Source organism: Dendronephthya gigantea, unplaced genomic scaffold, assembly GCF_004324835.1.
Source record: "Dendronephthya gigantea isolate DGI-Jeju-01 unplaced genomic scaffold, DenGig_1.0 000013F, whole genome shotgun sequence".
NCBI classification, from domain to species: Eukaryota; Metazoa; Cnidaria; class Anthozoa; order Malacalcyonacea; family Nephtheidae; genus Dendronephthya; species Dendronephthya gigantea.
Window position 1 is genome coordinate 2486885 of NW_021163023.1, and position 23688 is coordinate 2510572.

The 23688-nt window shown below is 37.7% G+C and overlaps 6 protein-coding genes across 11 annotated transcripts; 4 read left to right on the plus strand and 2 right to left on the minus strand.

Moving 5' to 3' along the window:
• Positions 1–134: 134 nt before the first annotated feature.
• Positions 135–3284, plus strand: LOC114519658 (tRNA-dihydrouridine(16/17) synthase [NAD(P)(+)]-like). 2 transcript variants are annotated; one of them, XM_028539828.1, is made up of 12 exons: positions 135–440; positions 698–806; positions 913–963; positions 1047–1159; positions 1266–1348; positions 1439–1542; positions 1756–1900; positions 2098–2194; positions 2301–2377; positions 2577–2710; positions 2865–2911; positions 3047–3284. In XM_028539828.1, the coding sequence occupies exons 1-12, from the start codon at positions 207–209 to the stop codon at positions 3251–3253; spliced, it is 1401 nt and encodes a 466-aa protein (XP_028395629.1). In that variant the 5' UTR covers positions 135–206; the 3' UTR covers positions 3254–3284. The 2 variants fall into 2 exon arrangements, with proteins under 2 accessions (XP_028395629.1, XP_028395630.1); XM_028539829.1 differs by lacking the exons at positions 2098–2194; positions 2301–2377.
• On the minus strand, positions 1819–13672 carry LOC114519663 (enoyl-CoA delta isomerase 1, mitochondrial-like). 5 transcript variants are annotated; one of them, XM_028539835.1, is made up of 9 exons: positions 13587–13636; positions 5272–5368; positions 4758–4996; positions 4460–4606; positions 4285–4380; positions 4185–4204; positions 3859–4037; positions 3551–3744; positions 1819–1909 (listed from the first exon to the last, which is right to left on the minus strand). In XM_028539835.1, the coding sequence occupies exons 2-8, from the start codon at positions 5345–5347 to the stop codon at positions 3569–3571; spliced, it is 933 nt and encodes a 310-aa protein (XP_028395636.1). In that variant the 5' UTR covers positions 5348–5368; positions 13587–13636; the 3' UTR covers positions 1819–1909; positions 3551–3568. The 5 variants fall into 5 exon arrangements, with proteins under 5 accessions (XP_028395636.1, XP_028395637.1, XP_028395635.1 ...); XM_028539836.1 differs by lacking the exon at positions 1819–1909 and adding an exon at positions 2337–2398; XM_028539834.1 differs by lacking the exon at positions 1819–1909 and having other exon boundaries at positions 3232–3744.
• On the plus strand, positions 5513–7840 carry LOC114519661 (galactokinase-like). Its single transcript, XM_028539831.1, has 6 exons — positions 5513–5735; positions 6052–6497; positions 6576–6757; positions 6853–7003; positions 7351–7513; positions 7602–7840. Exons 1-6 carry the CDS (start codon positions 5592–5594, stop codon positions 7668–7670), a joined length of 1155 nt encoding a protein of 384 aa, XP_028395632.1. The 5' UTR covers positions 5513–5591; the 3' UTR covers positions 7671–7840.
• LOC114519664 (retinal homeobox protein Rx1-like) lies at positions 10202–14025 on the plus strand. Its single transcript, XM_028539839.1, has 3 exons — positions 10202–11758; positions 13043–13191; positions 13448–14025. Exons 1-3 carry the CDS (start codon positions 11563–11565, stop codon positions 13817–13819), a joined length of 717 nt encoding a protein of 238 aa, XP_028395640.1. The 5' UTR covers positions 10202–11562; the 3' UTR covers positions 13820–14025.
• An 887-nt stretch (positions 14026–14912) lies between these two features.
• Positions 14913–17833, minus strand: LOC114519662 (hematopoietically-expressed homeobox protein Hhex-like). Its single transcript, XM_028539833.1, has 3 exons — positions 16653–17833; positions 16181–16353; positions 14913–15903 (listed from the first exon to the last, which is right to left on the minus strand). Exons 1-3 carry the CDS (start codon positions 16864–16866, stop codon positions 15253–15255), a joined length of 1038 nt encoding a protein of 345 aa, XP_028395634.1. The 5' UTR covers positions 16867–17833; the 3' UTR covers positions 14913–15252.
• Positions 17834–22754: 4921 nt separating this feature from the next.
• Positions 22755–23611, plus strand: LOC114519314 (histone H1-delta-like). Its single transcript, XM_028539431.1, has one exon. It carries the CDS (start codon positions 22820–22822, stop codon positions 23378–23380), a length of 561 nt encoding a protein of 186 aa, XP_028395232.1. The 5' UTR covers positions 22755–22819; the 3' UTR covers positions 23381–23611.
• The last annotated feature ends 77 nt before the right edge of the window (positions 23612–23688 follow it).

Here is a 23688-nt window from a genome sequence, read left to right on the forward strand (position 1 = left end):
AATTCCTTCATTTCCAGGAATCATAACACAAGCTGTGGAAACACAGAACACGAGCCGACAGTGTCTCATAGCAGTGGTCGCTTTCATTTCGTATTGTAAGATCATCTAGCGCATACATAAAAATATTTCAGAATTTCAAAACCTTTTTTTATATAATTTTCTTTTGGAGTTTTTTCACCATAATTTCAGCACCTCCGGACTTGGAAATGCCTTCAAAGTATAAAGGATATGAATTTTATGAGAAAATCTTAAAAAAACCACGATATATAGTAGCGCCAATGGTCGATCAGTCTGAATTACCCTGGCGAATTTTGAGCCGCAGACATGGTGCAGAGCTGTGCTATTCTCCTATGTACCATGCCTCAGTGTTCTTGAGAGAGCCTACATATAGAAAAGCCGCTTTAGCTACTTGTGAGGAAGATAGACCACTTATTATACAGGTTTGCCCCGAGAAATCACCATTGTTTAGCACTTTCCACTTACTCCCTTTACCAATTCACCAATGATGAGTGCCTTGCTTGTCAATGCTTGAATTGGCTGCCTTCGAACAGATCTGTTTGGATGGATTTTGATTTTATTGATATATTTTGTATCTATCTATAGTTCTGTTAATAAATGTTTAAAGTTGGGTAAAGGGTACATCAGAACTGGTGAACAGGATTTTGATTTCATTGATATATTTTGTGTTCATTTATAGTTCTGTGCAAATGACCCAGAGACACTTGTCAATGCAGCATTGCTTGCAGAGCCTCATTGCGATGCAATAGATCTAAACCTAGGATGCCCACAGGGTATTGCCAGAAGAGGTACCATCCATAGACGTACTAGTAATAAAAATCTTCAACTCCAAGTATCCAATGTTTGTAATGCCATTTGAAAGATGTATAATACCATGGATTAATATCCTTTTAGGGCATTATGGTGCCTTTTTGCAAGATGAGTGGGAACTTATTAGTAAAATTGGTAATATAATTGCCATGTTTCTGTTAGATTTCATAACCAAATTATAATTGTTTCAAGAAAATTTTCACTTTATACCCTAACAGTACAATTGGCTGCAGAAAAACTGTCAGTTCCAATCACGTGTAAAATTAGAGTGTTTGAAGATGTCCAAAAAACAGTGGACTATGCTAAGATGTTAGAAAAAGCTGGCTGTCAGGTGAATGTTATAAATCTACTCAAACTGATTACTGATTTGTCAGAATTGGACAAACTAAATCACTTTCTTTTCTAAACTCTTTAAACCTCTCACATCCATTTTAAAGCTCTTAACAGTTCACGGGAGAACAAGAGAACAGAAAAAAGAACTGAGTGGTCTAGCAAGTTGGGACCACATTAAGGCAGTGAAGTATGTCATTTTGTTGTGTTTCAATGCTATGCTATGGCATTTCTTTAATGACTGATTTAAAGACATTTAGTGTCAATTGTTTGTTTTAAGAGAAAGTATATCAATACCGGTTTTTGCAAATGGGAACATTTTATATTTCAACGATGTTCAACGGTGTTTGGATTACACCGGAGTCGATGGAGTGATGACTGCTGGTAGGTGTCATTTTGTTCAAAAACATTCATTTCAAGTATCATTGAGGCTGATGTATCAAAATATAACCAGACATCTTATTTCAAACCATGAACTTACAGTACTCTTACACTGATGAGTAAACAATAATGCATCTGGATGCATAGAAAGCCTATGAGTTAATCATTATTCTTAATAAAATCAGATATTTTCTATCATAAATCTATAATTTTCAGAGGGGAATCTTCGCAACCCAGCTCTGTTTTCTGGTAAAGAGCCTACAGCATGGCAAATGGGTGAAGAATACCTTGATCTAGTTGATAAATATCCTTGTGCTCTGTCAGCTGTCAGGGCTCATCTCTTCAGATTATGGCATCATGGGTGGGTGAACTGAAATATATAAAATACAACACAACTGCTGAAAAAACCCCAAAACTATCCCACATATATATAAAAGATCTGTGGTGTTTAGTACAGTCAGACTTGATTGGACATCTGCATGTTGTATGAGACACATCCACCACTGCACTGCAAACCATATGTTGCATAAATTTGAGTTGTGATATCTTTTTCTACAGTTTATGCATTCACACAGACATACGAGAAAGGTTGAGCAAAGCAGGGTCGCTAAGTGAAATGAGAACTATAAACAATGATTTAAAACACTTGGCACAGGTACACACAGCAATTATACATACTTGATTTAGTTTTTTGCGCTTGAATTTAATGTTCTGGAGAACAAAATGCACACATGAATTTACTCAACACATGTCATCTTCAGATGGATGCAAACAAAACAGCAGAATCATTGTTAGGCACAGGCAAAAGGCATTACTGGATTTGCCAACCACATATAAGGTGAATAGAACACATCATCTTCTGTAGATTAAAGGTGGAAGTCAAGTCCATATGTAAATGGTTTGTTTACATTTTGAACTTCTATACTTTTTGAAATAAACTGTGTTGTCTGAATATCAAGTCGACTTGACTTCCAGCTTAATATTGTAACACAATTTGGATTTTCAAAAGTTAAACTATTGTACAATGAATGCTACAGATCAAATGAACCTAAGTCAGTTAAGAAAGATGAAAAGATTGAGAACAAGGAGGGTGTGAGCAAGAAGGAGATGAAAAGGATGTTAAAGAAACAGAGGAAATTGGAACAACAGCAGCAAAAACAATCAACACAACGTAGGAATAACTCATTGAAACCACAACTAAACTAAGCTCAGTAAACTGTCTGGTGCTGGAAACATATTTCACTCTCAAATAAACTGTCATGCTATCGTTTTCACAATGCAATACTGTATTTCAAAAATGCAACATGATTGTTTTATTAATACAGGATCTTTTAAATGGGACAGATGTGAAAAATGCATTGTCAACCCAAAGGTTAGTTTCTCCCAGACTCTGGAAATTGTAGATATGCAGATATTGAAAGATGGGATTAAGAGATTTGTTATTAGATACAAGCTTTAGATACAAGGTGTTTGTCAGGTGTGATCAAATAATCAATTTCTCTTACAGGGACGAAAATGTAATTACATGTTATGCCGTGCATGTTGTCGGGAAAAGACCTTCACAGAGCATTTGAACTGTCGAAGTCATCGCTTCAAATGTGACCAGAAAGAAGAGAATGCCATAAAGAAATCAAATAATGAAGACAAGAGTAACATAGAAATAGAAATAGGAAGTGAAAGTAGAACAGAAGATTGTAGTGAACATGTGAAATAAATGCCAAAAAATATGGCATTACTTGTATTATATTAAATAGCTCAATATATTTAACATAAATGAAACAACTGGTCATAATGTAAGTAGGTTGAGGTAGAAATGACCAGAGTTGCAATATATATTAATATCCATCCAACACAATTCTCTATCTTGCAATGTCTATGTATCAACAAGTATTTAGTTTTTTAATCCAATAAAGACTGATGATACTAAGGCCAAAGTATAATTCATGCAACCTTGTCATTTTCCTACATAATGTGTAAAGGTGTTATGTTTTAAAAACTCTACAACACTCACCCCAATGAAGTGAGCATTCTACTTTTTTGCCTTGGATTTTTCCGCAAGTTTCTTCATGTACAATTTGAGCAATTTCTGTGTTGAATCTTTCTGGGTAAAGTCCATAAACGTCTTCGTATCTTTCTCTCTTCCTGCAAGAAGTTCTTCAAGGATGGGACTTCTTAATATCTTTTTAGTCTCGTATCTCGCAGCAGCTGAAATGAAAGCAATTGTTTAATTAACGTAAGAAGGTAAGAATGAGAAATAAACCATGAATGTGCAATCGAAGTAAATTTATGCCCTATACAATATCACATTGAATGAAATACCTGGAATAGCTAACCATTTCTGCATTTCTTCTCTTGCCGCTGCAATTAAACCACTCTTCTCCACAACACGATCAACCAAACCTATGTCACCTGCCTCAGAACTGTCCAGTAGCTTACCCAAACACAGCAAACGTTCTGCTTGACGGTGTCCGACTGTGTTTACAAGAGTATTTTTAAACCTATTAGAGAAAAAGCCAGTTAATTATCAAACAATTTTAAATACTATCACTGTTATGTTTCAGTCAGATTGAAAACACCGTGGTGTACTCAGCTTTTTAAAATAATGTGCGAGATATTAGTATAACTAATATGGTTAATTGACTTACCAAATTGGAGCAACAATCCCCTAAACCAGAATGAAAAGAAAAACTATGGGTAAAACATTCAAAAGTTAACCACTTGAGTCTATTTTCAAGTGTTCCTAACCAGAAGAGTTTCATTTGGGCCAATATTTGCATCGTCAGCCATGATTCTGTAATCACATGATATCGCTAGCAGACATCCACCAGCAGGTGCTGCTCCCTGGTAAAGGAAAGTTAAAAACGTATGTGAAAAACATTTAGGAATAGTGAAATGAAAAGACAAATATCAAAATACATACATTAATAGCTGCAACAGTGGCCAACCTTGAGCCATAGAGTTTCAACCAAATGCCCTGAAATGACTCCCAAAAGTGTTTCAATCTTTGCTCATCTCCTTTTAGAAATTCAGTGATGTCCAATCCAGCAGAGAAAATCTTGGGTAACGACTACAACAATATTTAATCAATATACTGTCATTTCAAAGTTCTGCATCTTGAATGCATTTTTAACCCATTTTCAAATCTACCTCCAATCAAAATCTATTGTTTCCACTAAATATGCAGTAATACAAACCCTACTAACAACACAAATACTTACTGAAGTTAGAATCATTCCATGACATGATGGGTCTGCCTCAAGTCTTTCAATGACATTTGCAAGTTCTGTAAGCATTTCAGAACTCAGCGAGTTCACTGGCTTTCTGTTCATTTCCACAATGCCATAGCCTTCTTCCTTAATAACATTGACGAAGGAGGGGCTGTCTGAGGACAAATTTGAACGATGGAAGAAAAGAGGTGTGGTTTTTGCCGCATGTCTGAAGGAGCTTGAAAGTAAACCTGAAAAATATTGAAAAAATGTTATATGAACTTCACTTAGTCATATTTACTTCAAGTTTCATGGCACCTTTGGTGACAATCATTAGGAGAATGGAATTTATTTTGTTACAAGTGAATTCCAATAATTCTAATGAGCTTAATTTCATTCATAAGGTGGGAATAATGGTGTTGGGTTGATTTTGTAACAAAATTGAACGTTTTCTTGCAAACAACATAACGACAGTATTGGTTCACATTTTCCAACAAATTGCAACAAATGGTACATTTAAACTCACAGATATTTGTAAACAAAGCCTTCAATCCATTCAATCCCCCCCCCTGGCCCTGGGTTGAGACATTCCAATTCACCATTCTGAACAAGAGTTACCTAAACTAAGAAACAAAGCCTAACGTTCAATAATTTACCCTGTGAAACAGCTCGTGTAAAACATCTTGAAAGAGTCGAAGCCATTTTCGCATGAGATTCGAGAATTTAGTGATGGTATTATTCAGTTTTTTCCAACAAGCTTCACGTGAGTTCACGAAACGATATCGTGGGCAACACGTGGACATCACATGAATGACGTAATGGCATTTGCGCAAGCCGCAAGCGAAAATGGCGGAAAATATTCTACGCGAAGCAGAAGAACTTTTTGAGAAATATTTCAAAACTAAGCCTTCCGTTGCGGCATTCGCACCGGGAAGAGTGAATTTAATTGGCGAGCATACTGACTATAATGACGGATTCGTGTTACCTATGGTAAGATCACTGCGCCGGTGTAGTTGACTGGTAGGGTGTGAGAATGAATATTTTGTCTATTCTGCCCGATGGATTTCTCTTGGATGGATTACTAAAGAGATCCGTCTGGCAAAACGAATATAAGAATACGCAATTTCCAACTTATCGCATTTAATTTTGGCCCTGTCATCAAAATTCGTCTATTACATTCACACCCCCCTGTTTGTTATTAATAGTGTAGTATTGCTAGAAAAAATCCTTTTTCATTGGATGAATTAGATGGGATGTGGAAGAGATAAACAGTTTATTATATTATGGGGTTCATTCTTTCTCACAGGCTATTAGTTTGATAACAGTTATTGTTGGCAGTCCAGTTGACGGTTCTCAATGTCAAGTTGTGACATCCGCTGATGGAACTGATGAACCTAAATTTGTAACATTCACCAACCATTCAGAAAAGCCACTTGCTCCGGGTGAACCGCTGTGGGCAAATTATGTGAAAGGTGTCATTGCTAACTTTGGCTTCAAAACACCATCGTTCAATGCAGCCATTGCAAGCTCAGTTCCCCTCGGAGGTGGTTTATCAAGTTCTGCTTCCCTCGAGGTCGCAACATGCATGTTCTTAGAACAGTTGTGTCCAGAAAGCAAGAACCGTTCACAGAAGGACAAGGCATTGCTATGCCAGAAAGCTGAACATGAGTTTGCAAACATGCCTTGCGGTATTATGGATCAATGCATATCTGTGATGGGGCAGGAAGGTCATGCTCTGTTGTTGGATTGCAGGTATATACAATTGGTCAGTCCTGCCAAATGATCCAAGCTTGCTTCATAAACCTCATAATATTGTATGTTTGTGTTTAGGTCAATGGAAACCAAAGCTGTCCCATTGAATGACCCCAATGTCGCTGTTGTTGTAATCAATTCAAATGTAAAGCATAATTTAGCAGATAGTGAATATCCGAAGAGAAGAAAGTGTTGCGAAGATGCTGCAAAGACGCTTGGTTTAAACAGTCTTAGAGATGCTTCGCTTGCTTTGTTAAAAGGCAAGTTTCTCCAAGCTTATTGGTAACTGCCCACAAGGTTGCTGATGCAAACCTTGCATTCTCAAATGGTACTTGAACATTGTCTTTTTTTGCAGCTAAGAAATCAGAGCTTGATGAAGTGACATACTCACGTGCTCGCCATGTGATCACAGAGATACAGAGGACCGAAGAGGCTGTCGCAGCCCTGCAGAACAATGACTATAAATTGTTTGGTAGCTTAATGGTCCTAAGTCATGCTTCTCTAAGGTAAGATATGCTGAATTCGGACCTCAGATATTGACCTACTGATGCGTATTTCTAAGGAAAATCTAAATTGACAGTGCAAAAGATAATTTTCCATCTCAATTTTGTACATACTTATGTAAATTGTACCATTTCAATACATAAGCCTATTCTCCAGTTTGTAATGAAACTTCTCTTTGGAAAAATTCATGTCTTCTCTGATTAGGATGATCCATCTTTCTACACCCACAGTGTTTTTTCATGCGCAATCTTTTTATTACCTATGAAATATTCTCCACAAGTATTGCATCAAATTAGACCCTTTAAACCTAAAAAATCATTTCTGTCTGACTCTCTTATCTTCTTGATAGAGATGATTATGAAGTCAGTTGTACTGAATTAGATCAACTTGTAAAACTTGCCCTGGAGGTTGAGGGTGTTTATGGATCACGAATGACAGGAGGTGGTTTTGGAGGATGCACAGTGACCTTGGTTAAGAAATCAGCTTTACAGGAACTAATCAGTCACGTCAAGGTTGTTAATATCAAATATTATCAAAATTACAAGTTTGCTGATTCAAAAGTGTACAGTTTCATAGGAATATATGACCTGTGTTTTTTAGGCTGGCTACGACAAGGCAACGATTTATGTCACAAATCCCGCTAAAGGAGCTGGACCACTGACTGTTTGACAATATTGGACAATTATTTAATTCTAATTTTTTATTCCTTCTAATTGATAATTCTAATTCTTCGTGATCGTGCGTAATGGGTAACCCAATGTAAACGTAAAGTAAATGACTACTTTTTCTAACGAATGACTTAAAATACAACACGCTCTAAGAGAGTGTCTAAACATTCATCTATATCTTCCGTAAATTACTACATTTTCTAATGAATGACTTAAAATACAACACGCTTCAAGCCAATATCAATACATTCATCTATATCTTCGTCCAGTTTCCATCATATTGTATTTTATATTTCCAACAAATCTACGCTTTCCCATTTTCTTCATCATTACCATCCGTCTCAAACGAGCTCCCTATCCTTTTACTCAAACTCATCATCATCATTCTTGTTCCCTCTCGACGTAAAGTGGTATCCTTATAGAAGAATATCAAACAATTCACCGATGAATTCACACAGGCAAACGTGCTCGCCCAGAGGCTGAACAGCATACCATTGTCCTTGTGTAAGGTATCTGGATAGAATTGCATTCCACTGTAAACAAGAAGAGGTGCCGAGAATAGGATGAAACATGCGACGGCTAAAATACATGTGGAAACGCCCGATCTGACATCTTTTCGTGCGAAATTTGCGATTTTGTACATTTTATAATTGATGGAAAAGATGACCGCTAGAAGTGCTCCAACGAGAACGGCCTCGGCCGCGTAGCAGATGATACCAAAAACGTTTCGGTAGGCCAGTACTCTTTCGATAACAACCACAATAACTAAGCAGAATAAAAGAGCTGTAAGCCTGTTCTTTGTAACTCGTTGGCGGTGAAACAAAGGCTTGCTTATGGCCAAGAAACGATCGATGTTCATTACAAGCAATGCCATGAACGAGCAATGGAATAGAATGTTCGAGTATTTTTTGACTCTGTGAATTATGTTAGAGGCATCGTCATCGCCAGCAGACCAGATGTAACTGGAGGTGATGATCAACGGATGGCAAACGGTTACGGTGGCGATATCAAAACAGGTTAAAACCAGGATCATAAACGAACTGAATCGTTTCATCAGCGGCTTCGACTTCAGTAAACTGATCATGACGATAGCGTTAAGAAAAATCCCAATGAAAAGGAAGACTCCATTCACGACACAGATTAGGATTAGGTTAAGCAAACGAATAGATTGATCCATTTTAGAGAGAATAATATTGAACAAGGAAGAAACGAAGAGAGGTCACGTCTGATGATGGAACCGTTTAGGATAGAACAAACATATCACTGACATCAAACCAGATGTCCTCCTTAATAACGAGGGCGGGGAATATTTTGTTCCGGTGGACTAAAGTAATTAACTGTAAGAGTTCACCATCCGTAGTATTGTGATTGCATGCTCTGCATGACACTGCCAAAGATTACGTCCTGTTACTGTCGTTGTGAGTGGCCACAGTAGTCGTATTTTATCGAGAAGGCACCGTACAATTGTATCTTAGACTGGGAAGAGCTACAAAACACGGATGTCTTAATAATTCTAATAAATATACACACGTGAAGTATATCAGCACACCGCCCGGTGAATTTCATTAAGATAAGAAGTAGTGATGACGTCGGCGTGAAATGGCTGCAGAGCCATATTCGGAACTAAGTTAAAATACTAGAAATATCGTACCATGCACACGTATTCCCGCCTGAGATCTTCCCAGGCCGTTTATCTTTCCTGTATTCCTGTCCAAAAAACCAAAGTTCTGGCTGATTACTCTGCTTTTGGCCATATGCCAAAGAATAAATATATTACACACATATACTCTTTCGTAGCAGCTATATTTAGCTCAGTCTTTGATATGCAAGTCAAGGTCTGTAAGCTAGAGCTCTGCCGGAATACAATATAAAGTCTTCAGTTCCTCATTTGCGCGGATGAGCATCGTGGGAGATATATAAACATGATTTTGCTCCAAAATGAATTTGGATTTGTAACACAGGTAATAATAATATAGGCAAAAATGTTCTCCGTGCTTACCCTTGACGGGCATATTCAAACCTGAGAATGTAAATTTGTCCCTTTCTCTCACCAGCTCTCTCATATAGCAGCCGTCATCAGGGGTGCGACATCCGAGAGTAGCGTTCTAAAATAAACTTCTGCGTATTCCGGTTCACCTTCTTCTTTTGAACACAATCGTGGATGAAAAGTAATAAAAAAATCGACGGTGATCGATGATTTACGATTCCATTGCCGGTTCCCAGCGATGAAAACGTACGAACGATGCTTTCTTTGTGGTAAAATGTGGAAGGAATATTGGAAAGCTGTGCATGGCTTCCATGAATTAAACAGACAGACCAATATATACCAGAACTATTATTGTGCGTGACCGGCTTTCACGAGTTAAAGAGAGTCAGACAGACCAATATATACCAGAACTATTGTGCGTGACTCTCGATCATTGATAAGTATTCATAAATCGACCTCTTATGATGGAATGAACCAGTTTTTCTGCATATATAGTTTGTGCGTTAAGTTGCCTTCAATTACACAACCGTAGACCGACACTGGTAGTTAACGTCACCACATACACACACGTTCAGTGCAGTGAAAAATCATGTCTTTTGAAATGCGTGAAGCGAATTAAGCACAGTCAACGAGATTTATTTCGCTTGATTGCCCGCATTTTAAGGCAAGCGATCGTGGAATATTCTCTAAAAGAAGAACATCTGGCCTAAAGCGACGCGCATAAAAAAAGAATCGTTTGCTGAGCAAACAAACAATGAGTTCAAGGGGCACTCAATTCAGCTCAAACACAGTCCACACGCGAGAGGATCCAAGCATAGTTCATGAAGACATGCTACGTGTATATATGTACCAACTACCAAACATCTCTCAGCAATCAGAACTAGGGCTTAATCAAATCAAATGATCGATTTTACGCGCTCTTTTTGCGAGCGAAAAATTACCAATGTTGACATGATTAAAAATTTTAGATATGCTAAGTTTGCTTTTCTCCGCTTTCCTTGACTGTTCACTGTTTACTTTGGAGTTTATAGGATTATGACGTGTATGACTTATGTGCATGAATGCATGCGTCATTTCAAATGCTCTTTGGAGCAGCATCGAGCTTGAGGTATATAGCTATCTACCAGCGGTTTGCGCCTCTTTGAATTAATTGTGATGAACGACAGTAAAACCTTCAAAACTCCAGTTCAGATTCAACAAATGAAATTACCTGACACTGCCTTGCAAACATACATCGTGCAATTTTTAGGTTGAAAAAAATTAGAGGATAGTAATGTAACTCGTTCGTACAAAGAATCCCTCTAAAGCGGATATTATCGTCTATAACATTAGCCATAGTGATACAATTTGCCATCGATGTTTGTAGAGTAGTTAAAACAACAAAGATGCCCACATCCCCGCGTGGTCGTGCAGCTAATTAGTCAGAAGCCATTTTGGAAAACTCATTGAGATGAGTTTTTGCTCTTACGGATTAAAAAATTATCCAAAAAATGGTTGCCAGGTAAAATGACTATTATGAAATGTTTGCAAATCTCGGCTGCCTATTAACAACTTAAACAATTGTCAACTTTAATATACAGAGTTAACCGCGGCAATGAATAAAAATACCCGCGGTGATTTTATAGTTGCAACACGCATTGAACAAACCTAGTTTAGTTCTGTATATACGCGATGGCTCAAATAAACTAGGTGCCGAATATATGAACACCTTTACAGCTATATCAATAATTGACTGTTAAAATTCGCGACAATTCAATAAAGCCAAATCAAATTAGACGTTATTGGTTTCTTTTATGGTAATAAAACGTGTCATTTGAATGGGCGGGTCGCGAAAAGGCGATGGCGTGTATAAAAGAGGCAAGTTGCGAGCTGTGATTTTGAGCTGAGGTATTGAAGGTAAGGCAGAATGACGACGTGTTGTTTAAATTGGGAGGATTGTCGGATGTGTGATCCTGAGATTGGTGGCTCGCATTTGGTGGGTTACGAGGCTCGCCCCGAAAGTGGTTTTTTTGAAAGTAGAGGGAAGTTCGCAGCAGAAGAGATGAAACCCGAAGAAGTTTCGACACAGATTGCAGGACCAAGAGCTGGTACGAATGATCAAGGTATGGAAAAAATTATCCTGATATATGCAGGAGATCTTACAAGTGCAAGTTTCTAGGTGAAGATCAACATGCATGAAAGATAGCTCAGGCACCTTTGTTTTATTTCAACTGTTCATCAAAGCTCCCTGAGGGGCAGCGGTTTAAGGCAGGTCTACATTATAGATAAATCATGCAGTTCATGCTGACAGCTCCTCATAACTTGCTCTCCTGAATGGGGGTAGTGAGGCCCCCATAGTTGGGTACCTCGTTTGAAGAGTAAGTAGATCTATGGTATAAGAAAGAACACCTTCAGTGCTGTTGGGCGAGAATCAATTAGAATCGCCATTGAGAAGAAATCAAGTTATACTAAGCACATAATCGGATTGCAATCATGCATGATCTAGCAATATAAACCAGCTCGTATGATTGTGAAAAGAATATTCACCCTTCGAGCTATCGTTTGAGCTACGCAGGTTCACTTTAACTTGAGATGAAGAGTGGATCAACGAGTTTAACTTTGATTTCGAAGAGTTCAAGGTGAAAATATCCCAGGTTTTCACTTGAAAAGCAACCTTGGTTAGAGCTGGCGTGTGAATCCCGTTTGCAAAACGATGCAGGCATACAGCGAGAAGCAGCTGCAGGATTATTTCATTCTCTTCTATACACCATGCAGAGGTGTTAAGGAGATTAGAGGTTATTAGTGACAGAAAGCACGCGAAACCAGCGCGGGTCAGCGAGGAAAACAAAGAACGCTTCGCCGTGGAGAAAAACGCGGTATTGCAGTCTGGCCGCATGCGAGCCACGTGCGTTTTACGTGGGATGATGCAAGCGAGGGTCAACGCATTCATGGTTGAACGCGGTGCCAGGCAACGTCCAAAATATTTTCCAAGTGGTCTTTTTATTTGCACCACGCTATTCAGAAGAACTGACCAAAATATCATCGTTCATGATTTAGGTATATCCCTGTCTCTCCAATAGAGACTCACGTATTTCGTCGATTAATTATAAAACCTCCAGTTTACGCACGGTGATTTTGAATGAAGTTGGTAACATTTTGCAAAATTTTCACGAGAAAATGGGCAATTGAACTTTATGCAAAAATACAGCTCTGCATGAAGCGATTTATCTGCGGAGAATAATCTGATTTCGATCAAATAATCACCATTAATTGATAATTTAGAACAATTCGTCGGCAGAATGAAAAGGGTTTCACAACTGATTACTTTCATATTTGAAAGAATTTCTCATGCCGAGCAAGTTACCGCTTGATTCAAGCGCCTGACGATGCATGATATATGCGTTTAGGAAAACCTGGAACGCGAAGACGACGAGCGACATACAGAAGATGGCAGGTGGACATCCTCGAGGAGGCGTTCGAAGTGAATTGCTATCCTTCGACGTGGATGAAGAGATTCTTAGCAGCAAGACTCGACATGGAGAACATACAAGTACAGGTAATTCATTCATAGAAGCATTGCTACGCCTTGCCGCTGTGAAACTCAACCGGGTTGGTCGCGTAAGGCAGTTGAGCCCAACTCGACACTGTCGTAGAATTGAGCAATTATTTTGGTTATCAAAAGGATGGTCAACTACGATTTAACTACACAAAATGTGGCGAGAAGGTTTAATATTAGCAGGTTTTATATGGCCTGCGACTGTCAAGTCCTACATCAATTGAAAACCTTAGCGTCTATATTCTTTAAATTTTAGGTCTGGTTCCAAAATCGCAGAGCGCGTATGAAGAAGGATGTTCCATCCCCATATGCTCGTAATTACCCCCTAAATTCCCTCCCCAGCCGTCTATATCCCAGGACGACCTCGTATATCCAATATAATCCTACTCACATACCTTACGATGCAGCCGTCTTGACCTCCATCAACACAAGGAGATCGCCTTTCACGCATGTTCCTAGATATCCCGTTGTGACACCAATGTTCTCGCGTTTGGATCTGGATAGAGTGTTGTATCGGCAACCTTACCCACGTCACGCGTGTTCCCCACGCACTCAGACTTCATCCCCAAGGCAGGCTGATGATAACGTTACCCCCCAAGGATATCTGAATGAAAAGAACGATATTTGAGTTTGATAGTCCACGAGTTTCGAGACAAATGTAATTCTTACATTGCGTATCCGGAGATAATAAACATATATAAAGAAAATTTCGTGTAAAATAATATAAAAATGAATGAAAAGAAACTATTTTACAGCACACGGCACAGGAGGGAAGATGGATAAAACGATTTTCAAGATAATTTAGCTGAATAACAATAAAGAACCAATTATATGTGGGAGAAAAATAAAGTTTTGAAGCTATTATTGTTTATGCATGCTCTATGAATGAAAACCTTCCTCACATAAACAAAGTCTTAATATCATTTTGAGAAATTATCGTTTAACATCATACGAGAGAGGTTGAGAAGAGGAAAAGACTAGGGCGGAATTCAATTTTAGATTTCGTAATTCTCATGAAAATTGGTTGTGAAGGCACAAAGAAAGGGAAGAATATTTTCGGGACAATCAATCGCAAAAATGCATCGAATCCATAACATCGCCGTTAGCAAATTGCCCATTCATAAAATCAAATTGATTTTTTAATTGGGTTCCCGATTCAAAAGGTTAAATGATTTTTAAGACTTTAATTTGACAATCTTTACATAGCTTGACATCTGTTTATGACTGGACAATAGTCCTGAACTCATGTAATTATATTTCACATCTAATAACCATTGTTTACGGGAAAGTGTTTGGAAACGCATAAACATACAAGTCAAGTATTCGACCGCCCATCCTATCAGCTGCGGAAATCGCGGCCTTGAGTGTAGTAGAAAGAGATTGCTTTTTGGAGATATTTCATGCGATACATTACCACGTCACCTAAGCTACAGGCAGCTGAAAGTACACGTTTACTGCACAATGATGTCTGAAGATTTTCGACGTCGTGTGTGTGTTTATATGAAGAAATATAGACAGATAATAAAGAGATTTTATCTACGTTTTACTTTGCGATGAAACTTTTTTGCCTCGCGTCGCTTTGTAAACGAAAATGTTAAAAAAATGCGGAAAATGTTTGGATAACGACTAGGATGTCTAGGACACGATGTCCATAAAAAAATTTGATAAATCAAGATGTATTCAATCAACAAAATTTTATATATATTTCATTCATAACACGCTCAAAAGGCTACAAATTTATGGATGTGATTGATAGTCCCGGTAACGTGGAACTTGCTTTACAAATGTTCACTTAGACTCACACGCACATGTGGAGCAAGTGCAAATTACACCAAAACTAGTTTCTTCGTCTACAAAGTATCTTATATTTTCCAATTCTTTAATGATGTCTTTTATTATTATGATATCTCTTAGTTATTTTCTTGCAGATGGCCGCTTGTTTCAAAAGCACTTTGTTCCAACCAAACATCCCAAAGGCTTTGCTTCTTTGCGACATGAAATCTCCTCAACCATCGCTGATACGACATACCGTGTCACGTGTTGTGAGACCAGCCAATCGCCTCACGAGTTATATTTCTTGCAACAACACGAGCAGCCTGTTTGCGATTTTGCTACACACAGTTCGTCTTGCTTCCGAACGATATTTTGAGCATGCGCGCTGCTTTTCATGTTGGAAAGAATGTCAAAATAGGTGGGGTAGATCATGTGCGCCATTGAAGGTTGGGGTGGATACGTACCCCTCACGACAGCTTCATATTGCTTGGGCGAGGAATGCATTTCAGCGTGGGCATCATACGAGAACTTACGAGACAGGTTTACATCCTTCTGTTTATCCTCTTTTCTGTCCAGTGAGAAATTCTCTGGTGAAGAATCTTTGCCGAAGTCATTATAAGAGAGATTTTCTGAAGCTAGCGTTCCCATCATCCCCTGATGACTTGCGTCTACTTCGAAGCTTCCCTCGTTCTTTATCGCACGGTTTCCATCCAAACTGCTTTGCACTTCGCTTTCGTTCTCTTCCTCAACTTCATATTCTACATTAACATTTTCATCGACCTCTCTCACTATGGTCTCCTGTGGCTGGGCGTCCTCGTCCTGGCCCGTACCGCCTGAACATTCCTCGGGCCCGCTGCCCAGAGACGTCTCGTTTCCATTCTCCTCTTCAACAGTTCTCTGCTTTCGACGCCATTTTGCCCGGCGATTCTGAAACCACACCTAACATGAACGAGGATACGGTTAGAAATTTTGAAATAACATGAAACAAATAAACTCGAACTTCAAGTCTTTAACTAGTGGTTTATAAAAACGCATAAGACGGAGTAAATTAAGTAGATTAGTTTAGAAAGGATAGAAATATAGCCAGTAGTTTTGTTAACTCAATAACTGACAGTAAATCACTGGCGGGAAAATCATCTGATGATTTAACGAGTAGCGAAACTACAGTATATAATTATATGGGCATGTATTTATCATAATCCAGCTTCCAACTGACCTGAACTCTGGCCTCGGTCAGGTCCAGTCTTAAACCGAGGGATTCCCTCATGAACACATCAGGATAATGCGTTGTCTCAAACGCTCTTTCCAATTCGTCGATTTGCCATTGCGAGAAGTTCGTACGAATCCGCATCCGTCGTTGATATCGAGGCTGACCTGTTCGCGAATATGCTAGAGAATTGCAGAAAAAAATCAAAGTCAACCATTGCATGGTCAAAGAAGGAAGAACAGTTTTGAACTGATAGAGCTATCCAGTATAAATAAAGTTAGTTTAGTTTAGGTTTCCTCCTGCAGTAAGACTAGATCAATAAGAGATGATCCTTACTAGGCCTCTTGGAAAAACAGTTTAGAACTGATAGAGCTATCCAGTATATCTTCATTTCTTTCTATACCAAAAAACTTAATGCTTTATCCAGTTTAAGAATAATTTGTGTATTGTAAAACCCCAAATCATCATGAAAAGCACTTACCAGGCAAGAACGGTGAAAGGATGACAGCACGTCCTGAGTCCCCGTAGGCGTCATATCTCTGGCTTGCACTTGGATTTGAAAATCTGACAAAATTTTGTTCCGGTGTCAAGGGAATGCCAGTGTAGCCATAAGGCGTGTACAGCATCGCGTGAGGATGGTTGTCCAGCAAGTATGGATGACGATAACGCATGGTTGGATACGAATGAGAAGCCATTGTGATAAGCTAACGTCGGCAACGGCAGCTTCCAAACTGCTTTGCAAAAGGGGATCTTTGTTGTTATCCAATATCTTCAGATAGAGCGGGATCTACTTTACTGCACAGTTTTTTTATAAGAAGTATTTATATCACTAGTTCGACCTCACTTAGTTGTAGTGTAGTAGTGATGCACTTCTCTGAGGATTCCTGTCTCCTTTGAAGATGATCCACAGTTCAACATGCAGTTCATCCAATCTTTTAAGATCGATGAATTCAAATGGTCCGTGAATCGCTTCAATGTACTCTCTAAACTCTGTCAACCAAATCAGCTTCTTCTACACCAACCAGGCTATCTCACCACTCCGAGCTTAATTCTAGTCGCCTGTTGTTAAACTACGGATCAAAAATGCCTTCCACTTTGGTAGCTCCCGAAGCAACGATCGTCCGCGGAAGAGAGTTTGCACAGCCCTCAAGCAGTTCACCTGGACACTTCGTGCATCAAAGTAACAAGCTCATGTGAAACGTTTAATCTATATATGAAGCTTAATCTATTCTAGCCAACGTCGTTAGGTAACAGATTAGGCCAATGAACGTTGATCTAATGACAATACTAATTAACGAGATTGCAAAATGTTTAATCGTGTCCACGGTAATTTAACTTGTCGAAAAGCTGAGAATTTATGTTTGCAGATAAATTTCTCGTTCCTTGGCTCAACTGCATGGCTGTGAAATAGAGCGAGGGTATTCTTCGAATATTACAAAAAAATTCCGAATAGATATTTGGAAAGTGTGTCGACGAGCTAAGAGCAAGAAGATATGAGAGAGAATTGTTTCATTAAAATTTAAAGGTATTAGATATGAATTTGACAGCTGGTCAATTGTACGAGAACAGCTGAGAATACACAAAAAACGAAAAATCTTGTTTAGGTAAAGTCTCAATTAATTACTTTACACCAATCACATGAACCTCGCCTTAAAATATTTCATAAACCCCACGCATAAATATGGCTCAACGAGGCCACGTTAATTCAAATCATCGCTTCAAAAAGACAGCATCTAGCGTATATTCATTCACAAAGCAAGTTTGATGCGTTTTGGAGAAGCCATTCAGATTAAGCAAATATATTATTTGCTTTGATTAGGCTCCAAATGCAATTTTAAATAGAACCAATTTAAAGTTTAAAAGTTGTTTGTTCAATTGAAAATGTGTTGGCCGATGAAATCCACGACAATATGCGGATCTTCTGGAAGCGATGCACTCACAATGTTGCGAGCAAGAAATTATACCTGACGAAATTTGAGAATCCTTATCGCACACACATGTCTGGAAAGGCCAATATATAGACCATGCATGCTAAATGGGCTTCGTGATAATTGTTTAAATGCTATTTGGCAATTTATCATTTGATTAAAAAAATACAAAAGCGCTTGGATAATTAGGAAACGAAAATTGGATGACACAAAGTAAAATCCTGCATGCATAAGGACTTTAGGGAAAAAATTTTAGGAAATACTGTTAGCAATGTTTTGAAATGGCACAAAATGTTTCCTTCGACGAGTCGCTTTGATTTTTGAGATTTCGCTTATTTACTCTTGTGAAAGTGAAATGCAAAAATGATAGTTATATAGTGTTGCATTGAAAAGGAATTGATTTCGCTCTTGATAATCTCATTATAGCTTCTGACTGTTCTGTATGTTTTCATTACATATAGCCAGGCTAATATGAAAAGATTCCGAGTTAAAATAAAAGGGATTATCGCATTTTAAGGCGTTGATATTTCAAGTCAAGCAAGCTGGAGAATGGACAAGCTTTGAAGTTTGAAGTTTGAACTCCAGCACTTAGCCTTAGACTTAACAGAAACGTTTTGTGTTTTATGTAACAATATTATCGACGCGACTGTGTGTATTTTATGGTCCGAGTCCGTCTTACTGCCTTACATTTAGCTGAATTAACGAAATAAAGAATTGTACAGTTTTTACAGAGCATCGTTATTCAGTGATAACCTAATTCTTTTCTCAAAACATGCGATGAACTAGTTTTCCTTAGTTTCCTTAGTTTCCTTAGTTCTTGCTATTGGCTCCTGTCAAATGGCTCTGGGACTGCATTTATATTTGTTTTTGAAAGTCATACGTCAAAAGAAGTACATATTACACATACGCCATCATAAGAATTGACTAAAAAACATATCGTGCGAGTTTTACCTTTTATTGAGGATGGATAAATTCGTATTTTTTATGGATTAGCACAGGTTATAAAACAAGCTTTGTAATTGTATACAGTAGCTACGTATGAAGAATTGCGCGTGGATAATCAAAATTGTATTGTTGAAAGAAATGGCGAGAATCCAAATACAATTTGAAATCCATTAAGTTTTATTTAAATTCTGAAAAGCCTTGATTATTAAAGTGTATTCACCAACAACAGTTCTAAGATGAGGTTTATTTAGCTTGAATTTATATTTACTATACATGTCACATATAGATTATTGCACGTGTTTAATAAATCGTATTTGATAAAACTTCTTAATGCAGTAGAATAAACAGCCAAATGAATTTATGCACACATTTCACTTTGTCTTACACGGCACTGCCCATTTCACACTATCCTTCCCTATTTAATCCTCTCTAGTTACACCATTTCACCTTATTTCACACCCATTCACCCAATCTTACAGTCATTCACCCCAATTTACCCCAATTCATATTAATCCTCCCTATTTCACATTATACCAATTATCAGTCTTACCCCCAGTTCATCCTATTTTATATTAATTTTCCATATTTCACCCCCATTCACCCTCAATTCTCAAATTATTTGAAAGATAAGGAATGATATGGTCCATACAAAATAATTTTTTGATAATTCAGGCCTATTTTACTCCAAGAGTTTCTTGTTTTTGCATTTCTGCCTTTGAAATGGAGAAGAGGTGCACACAGTCAGACTAAAGAATGCATATTTCAATACATGAAATGCCGCTAAATTTCTGGGAAATTTCTGGTGTTGCTGATAATGGTTATGGTAAAGCTGTACATTTTAGGTAGTCAAATTTATTGGAAACTTCCTAAGCTGCCTATGACTGAGAGTTAACCTATCTTGAAAATCTATCTTGTAAACAATATAGTTAGCACTCAAAAAAGGTCTGTTCTGGTCGCAGAATGTGTAGGATACAATTACTGATCATAGCCCAGGTGCAGGACAGAAGCATTAGTCATGAAAGCTATATGGCCATTACAACAGCAAGAAAATAAAAATGTGACTTAGAAAAAACATTCCTACATTATGAAACCTCGCTTGATTGTCATTATATTTAAACTACACAAGTTAGTTATCCTAAATAACTTACAGCACAAAGCTCTAACTCTACTTCAACTAGCACAAGATTTTGCACACTGCATCACACTTTTATGGTATGTCTGATGAAAGATATAGCATATTATTGTTGGGATACTGTGTAAGGACTAGTAGAGCAGTTCTACCAAGTCATACAATTGACGTGTAATTTGACATGTACCGGTTACAAACATTGTAATGATAACAAATCCTTCATAATAGTTCAATATACACACAACATAGCATTAAAAACTTTGGAACAAGTTAAAAACAGCAGTAAAAATTACAAAACAACAATTTATAAAATACAGTTTTCAAAATGCAAGTTGATAATGGTTTAGAAACATATGTATTATATCCCACCAACTGATACGAGTAGATTTCTATGAAGTTTGGCACTTATTTTCAGAAAACATATATTCAAGACTGATACTATTTCTGAATGTTCTTAAAATTTTGAACAAATTTGATACAATGTTGTACATAATGGTAACATTAGTATAAAGCCTTTGTGAGATTATATTTGAAAGCTTATATATTTATTAAAAATCTTACTACAAAAAGAATTCGATAGAAAAAAAATATTTCCGTCATAAACATGTAGAAAAGTCTGCAGAAATGTGATGGGATTCCTCCCTAACCCGCCATTGTTGAACAATATCGGCAGTCAAAGCTAGGAGAAAATTGTTTGTAAAATTCTTGTAAAATCTTACACTTGGACATTCTTAAATATCTAAAAAAATTTTAAATTTATATTTAATGCGATTACTTTAATGAAAATGTTGTAAATTTGATCAGAAAGTTCAAAATTCTGGCATTAAGTTTGGGCGCGCAATTCAGAAGACACGTCCGTTGCTTCGCCAAAGCGGAGAAGAAGGACCTTCGGTGGTGAATGCAGCTTCGCGGTGATAAATGCAAGCTTGACATACTTTAAAAGATGTTATACAAAAAAAAGGAGTAATATCTTAATCCAAAAAATTAAAAATTTCTAGCTCATCCACTGTATCAATAGAAAAAAAAAGAAAAATATATTTTCTTTTGAGCCCCATTGTCAAAGCCCTTCGACAACTGTTGCATCAAAACACTAATTGGTAAAGTGGGAAAATACGTTGTAAAACATTGTCCAAAGCTAGCAAATTCGATAGAATGTGAACGAAAATTCCACAAAAAGCCTTTGTTTCTATTTTGTATCGATTAAGTCGCTTAGAAGGCCTAGAAATTTTGAATAAGACCTTGCACGATTTGAAATATCCTTTGTAACACGACAACAAACGTTTGAAATGTTGTCGTTCAAAAAGAAACTTTGTCTCCAATTTGTGAGAAATCTATTACGAAAAAATGGACTGTTTCACTGTAAACATTGGGACACAAGTATAAACTCTACAAATTTCGTGTTATTTAGGAAAAATCGGGCAAATTTGTGCAGAGATATAGGATGGAAAATTTCGTAGAACTTCCTTCACAAAGGCAAAATGGCGCACAAATCTTGACAAACCCAAAATTCATAAGTCATTTTTATCCCCTTTCTCTCCACAAAATTTAAGCAATTTTAAATTCATTTCGAAGATCTTATCCCACTTAAAAGATAAAACTCACACTTTTATCAAAATGTAATAGAAGTGACACAAAAATTATCGATAAAATTATTTGCTTGTCCAAGCCAAGTTTGCCGATTTGTTATCGACGTAAGCAAATTGAACGTAAACTTCTTTCTACGATTTCTGAATTATTTGACTGTATAAGAGCATGATTTTTGGATCAGAAAAAATTCTTAGAATCGATAGAAGTACTTTTGGACGATTTTCGTCTAATTTTGTGCAATAACTGGCGAAATTTTAAAAAATTTAGTAAAATATAATGGATAGTCATCAAATTTTGATCCCATCCATGGGCAGATTGAGGGATCGAATTTGCAAGAGCCAACATGAAATTCAAAATTTTAAGTTGTTCTGTTGAGGGGAATCCATATTTTACAATCCCATCACAAATCAATATCCTAGATAAGTCGTTTAGGTTCGTATGGAGCGATTTCCTCTTGTTTTAGACACAATTTTTGCCAAAAAGTGTGCAAGTGCAATTTGGACTGTCATGGCCGCGACGACACGTTTGTGTTTGTTGCCCAAATTCATCGCAAATTTTCTCCCGAAAAACATCAAGTTTTCGAACATCTATTGCTTTGGACATCTAGATCGATAACTAATCTTCATAGAAACACCGAAAACGGTGCGTATTTACCATTGATCGCAATGCAGAACGAAGATGAGTGAACTAACCGTAATTACTTCACATAACAATTTGTCGGATTTTACCAAATTTCAAGCGATAGCGTACGCAATTTCCACGAATAAAAGCTAATATACATACTTTAGGTATCAAAGATTAATTATACCTACCTTTGGCAGCTTCACGTGCTCCAACGTGTGCGTAAAATACGGTCAAAGTTGGCAAAGAAGCACAAGTTGCAGGATTTTGTCCTCCATGATGCTTGAATTTCGCGTTGTGTTGGGGTGCTTACACAGAGGTCCGACCCGAAGCATATATAAGCGCGCCAGCATTCGTGTCGCTCAAACCGATCCGAGACGCGAAGAAGGGCAAAGCTGTCGCTGAAAAGATTTTAAATAATTCAAAACAAACTCGAAGATGTCAGGTAGTGGCCAAAAAGCGAAGACGTCTACTGCTAAGCCAGCAGAACATCCGAAGTACCTCGACATGATAACCGCAGCTATCGCTGCCTTGAAAGAACGTAACGGTTCCTCGAGACAGGCTATCATAAAGTACATAAAGGCAAACTACAAAGTCGGAGATAAAGCTGGCGGTCATGTCAAACATGCTCTGAGAAAAGGCGTAACAGCGGGAGAACTTCTTCAAAGTAAGGGAACAGGCGCATCGGGATCTTTTAAACTTGCCAAAAAAGCTGTTGAAGCTAAGCCAAAGAAACCGAAGAAGCCGGCGGCGAAGAAGACAGTCGCAAAGCCAAAACCCAAAGCTAAGAAGAGCACAACGAAATCACCCAAAAAGAAAGCAGCTCCTAAAAAGGCCGCAACAAAGAAACCAGCAGCGAAGAAATCGCCAAGCAAACCAAAGAAGCCAGCAACGAAGAAACCCGCTAGTAAAAAGGCACCTGCGAAGCCCGCTAAAAAACCAGCGGCGAAAAAGGCAGGAGCGAAAAAACCAGCCGCGAAAAAACAAGCAAAGAAATAAATGAACAATCTCTGAACTGAAACAAAACTAATACACTGGAGTAGTCTTAGCTAGATTTTATTTATGAGAGAAAGACTCTAACATTTTAAAAGAATAACATTGCTGTGCAAATATAATTCTGCTCATAGTTCCGTGAAATAAGGTAATGCTGTTTTTTTAAAACGTTTGTGTTAGCTAATGCTACTTTAAAACCTTGTACATAGCCTTGAAATTATACATTGATATTTTTAAAACATCAAACATCTTGTGTTTCTATATCATTTACCTTCAATCTCTGGATGGTCGATCACTGACAGTAAATCCCTGGT

What these genes read in the sequence shown, in the direction of transcription:
- LOC114519661 (XM_028539831.1), top strand. Translation starts at nt 5,592, where the DNA reads ATGGCGGAAAATATTCTACGCGAAGCAGAAGAACTTTTTGAGAAATAT. An exon ending in ACGGATTCGTGTTACCTATG is followed by an intron (nt 5,736 to 6,051) that starts GTAAGATCACTG and finishes TCTTTCTCACAG; the next exon opens with GCTATTAGTTTGATAACAGT. An exon ending in TTCGCTTGCTTTGTTAAAAG is followed by an intron (nt 6,758 to 6,852) that starts GCAAGTTTCTCC and finishes CTTTTTTTGCAG; the next exon opens with CTAAGAAATCAGAGCTTGAT.
- LOC114519663 (XM_028539835.1), bottom strand. Translation starts at nt 5,347, where the DNA reads ATGGTGAATTGGAATGTCTCAACCCAGGGCCAGGGGGGGGGATTGAAT. An exon ending in CCACTGTTGCAGCTATTAAT is followed by an intron (nt 4,381 to 4,459) that starts GTATGTATTTTG and finishes TTCCTTTACCAG; the next exon opens with GGAGCAGCACCTGCTGGTGG. An exon ending in GAAATGGTTAGCTATTCCAG is followed by an intron (nt 3,745 to 3,858) that starts GTATTTCATTCA and finishes CTTTCATTTCAG; the next exon opens with CTGCTGCGAGATACGAGACT.
- LOC114519658 (XM_028539828.1), top strand. Translation starts at nt 207, where the DNA reads ATGCCTTCAAAGTATAAAGGATATGAATTTTATGAGAAAATCTTAAAA. An exon ending in GACCACATTAAGGCAGTGAA is followed by an intron (nt 1,349 to 1,438) that starts GTATGTCATTTT and finishes GTTTGTTTTAAG; the next exon opens with AGAAAGTATATCAATACCGG. An exon ending in TTCAGATTATGGCATCATGG is followed by an intron (nt 1,901 to 2,097) that starts GTGGGTGAACTG and finishes CTTTTTCTACAG; the next exon opens with TTTATGCATTCACACAGACA.
- LOC114519314 (XM_028539431.1), top strand. Translation starts at nt 22,820, where the DNA reads ATGTCAGGTAGTGGCCAAAAAGCGAAGACGTCTACTGCTAAGCCAGCA.
- LOC114519662 (XM_028539833.1), bottom strand. Translation starts at nt 16,866, where the DNA reads ATGGCTTCTCATTCGTATCCAACCATGCGTTATCGTCATCCATACTTG. An exon ending in CCTTTCACCGTTCTTGCCTG is followed by an intron (nt 16,354 to 16,652) that starts GTAAGTGCTTTT and finishes GCAATTCTCTAG; the next exon opens with CATATTCGCGAACAGGTCAG. An exon ending in TGACCGAGGCCAGAGTTCAG is followed by an intron (nt 15,904 to 16,180) that starts GTCAGTTGGAAG and finishes CGTTCATGTTAG; the next exon opens with GTGTGGTTTCAGAATCGCCG.
- LOC114519664 (XM_028539839.1), top strand. Translation starts at nt 11,563, where the DNA reads ATGACGACGTGTTGTTTAAATTGGGAGGATTGTCGGATGTGTGATCCT. An exon ending in AGCTGGTACGAATGATCAAG is followed by an intron (nt 11,759 to 13,042) that starts GTATGGAAAAAA and finishes ATATGCGTTTAG; the next exon opens with GAAAACCTGGAACGCGAAGA. An exon ending in TGGAGAACATACAAGTACAG is followed by an intron (nt 13,192 to 13,447) that starts GTAATTCATTCA and finishes TTTAAATTTTAG; the next exon opens with GTCTGGTTCCAAAATCGCAG.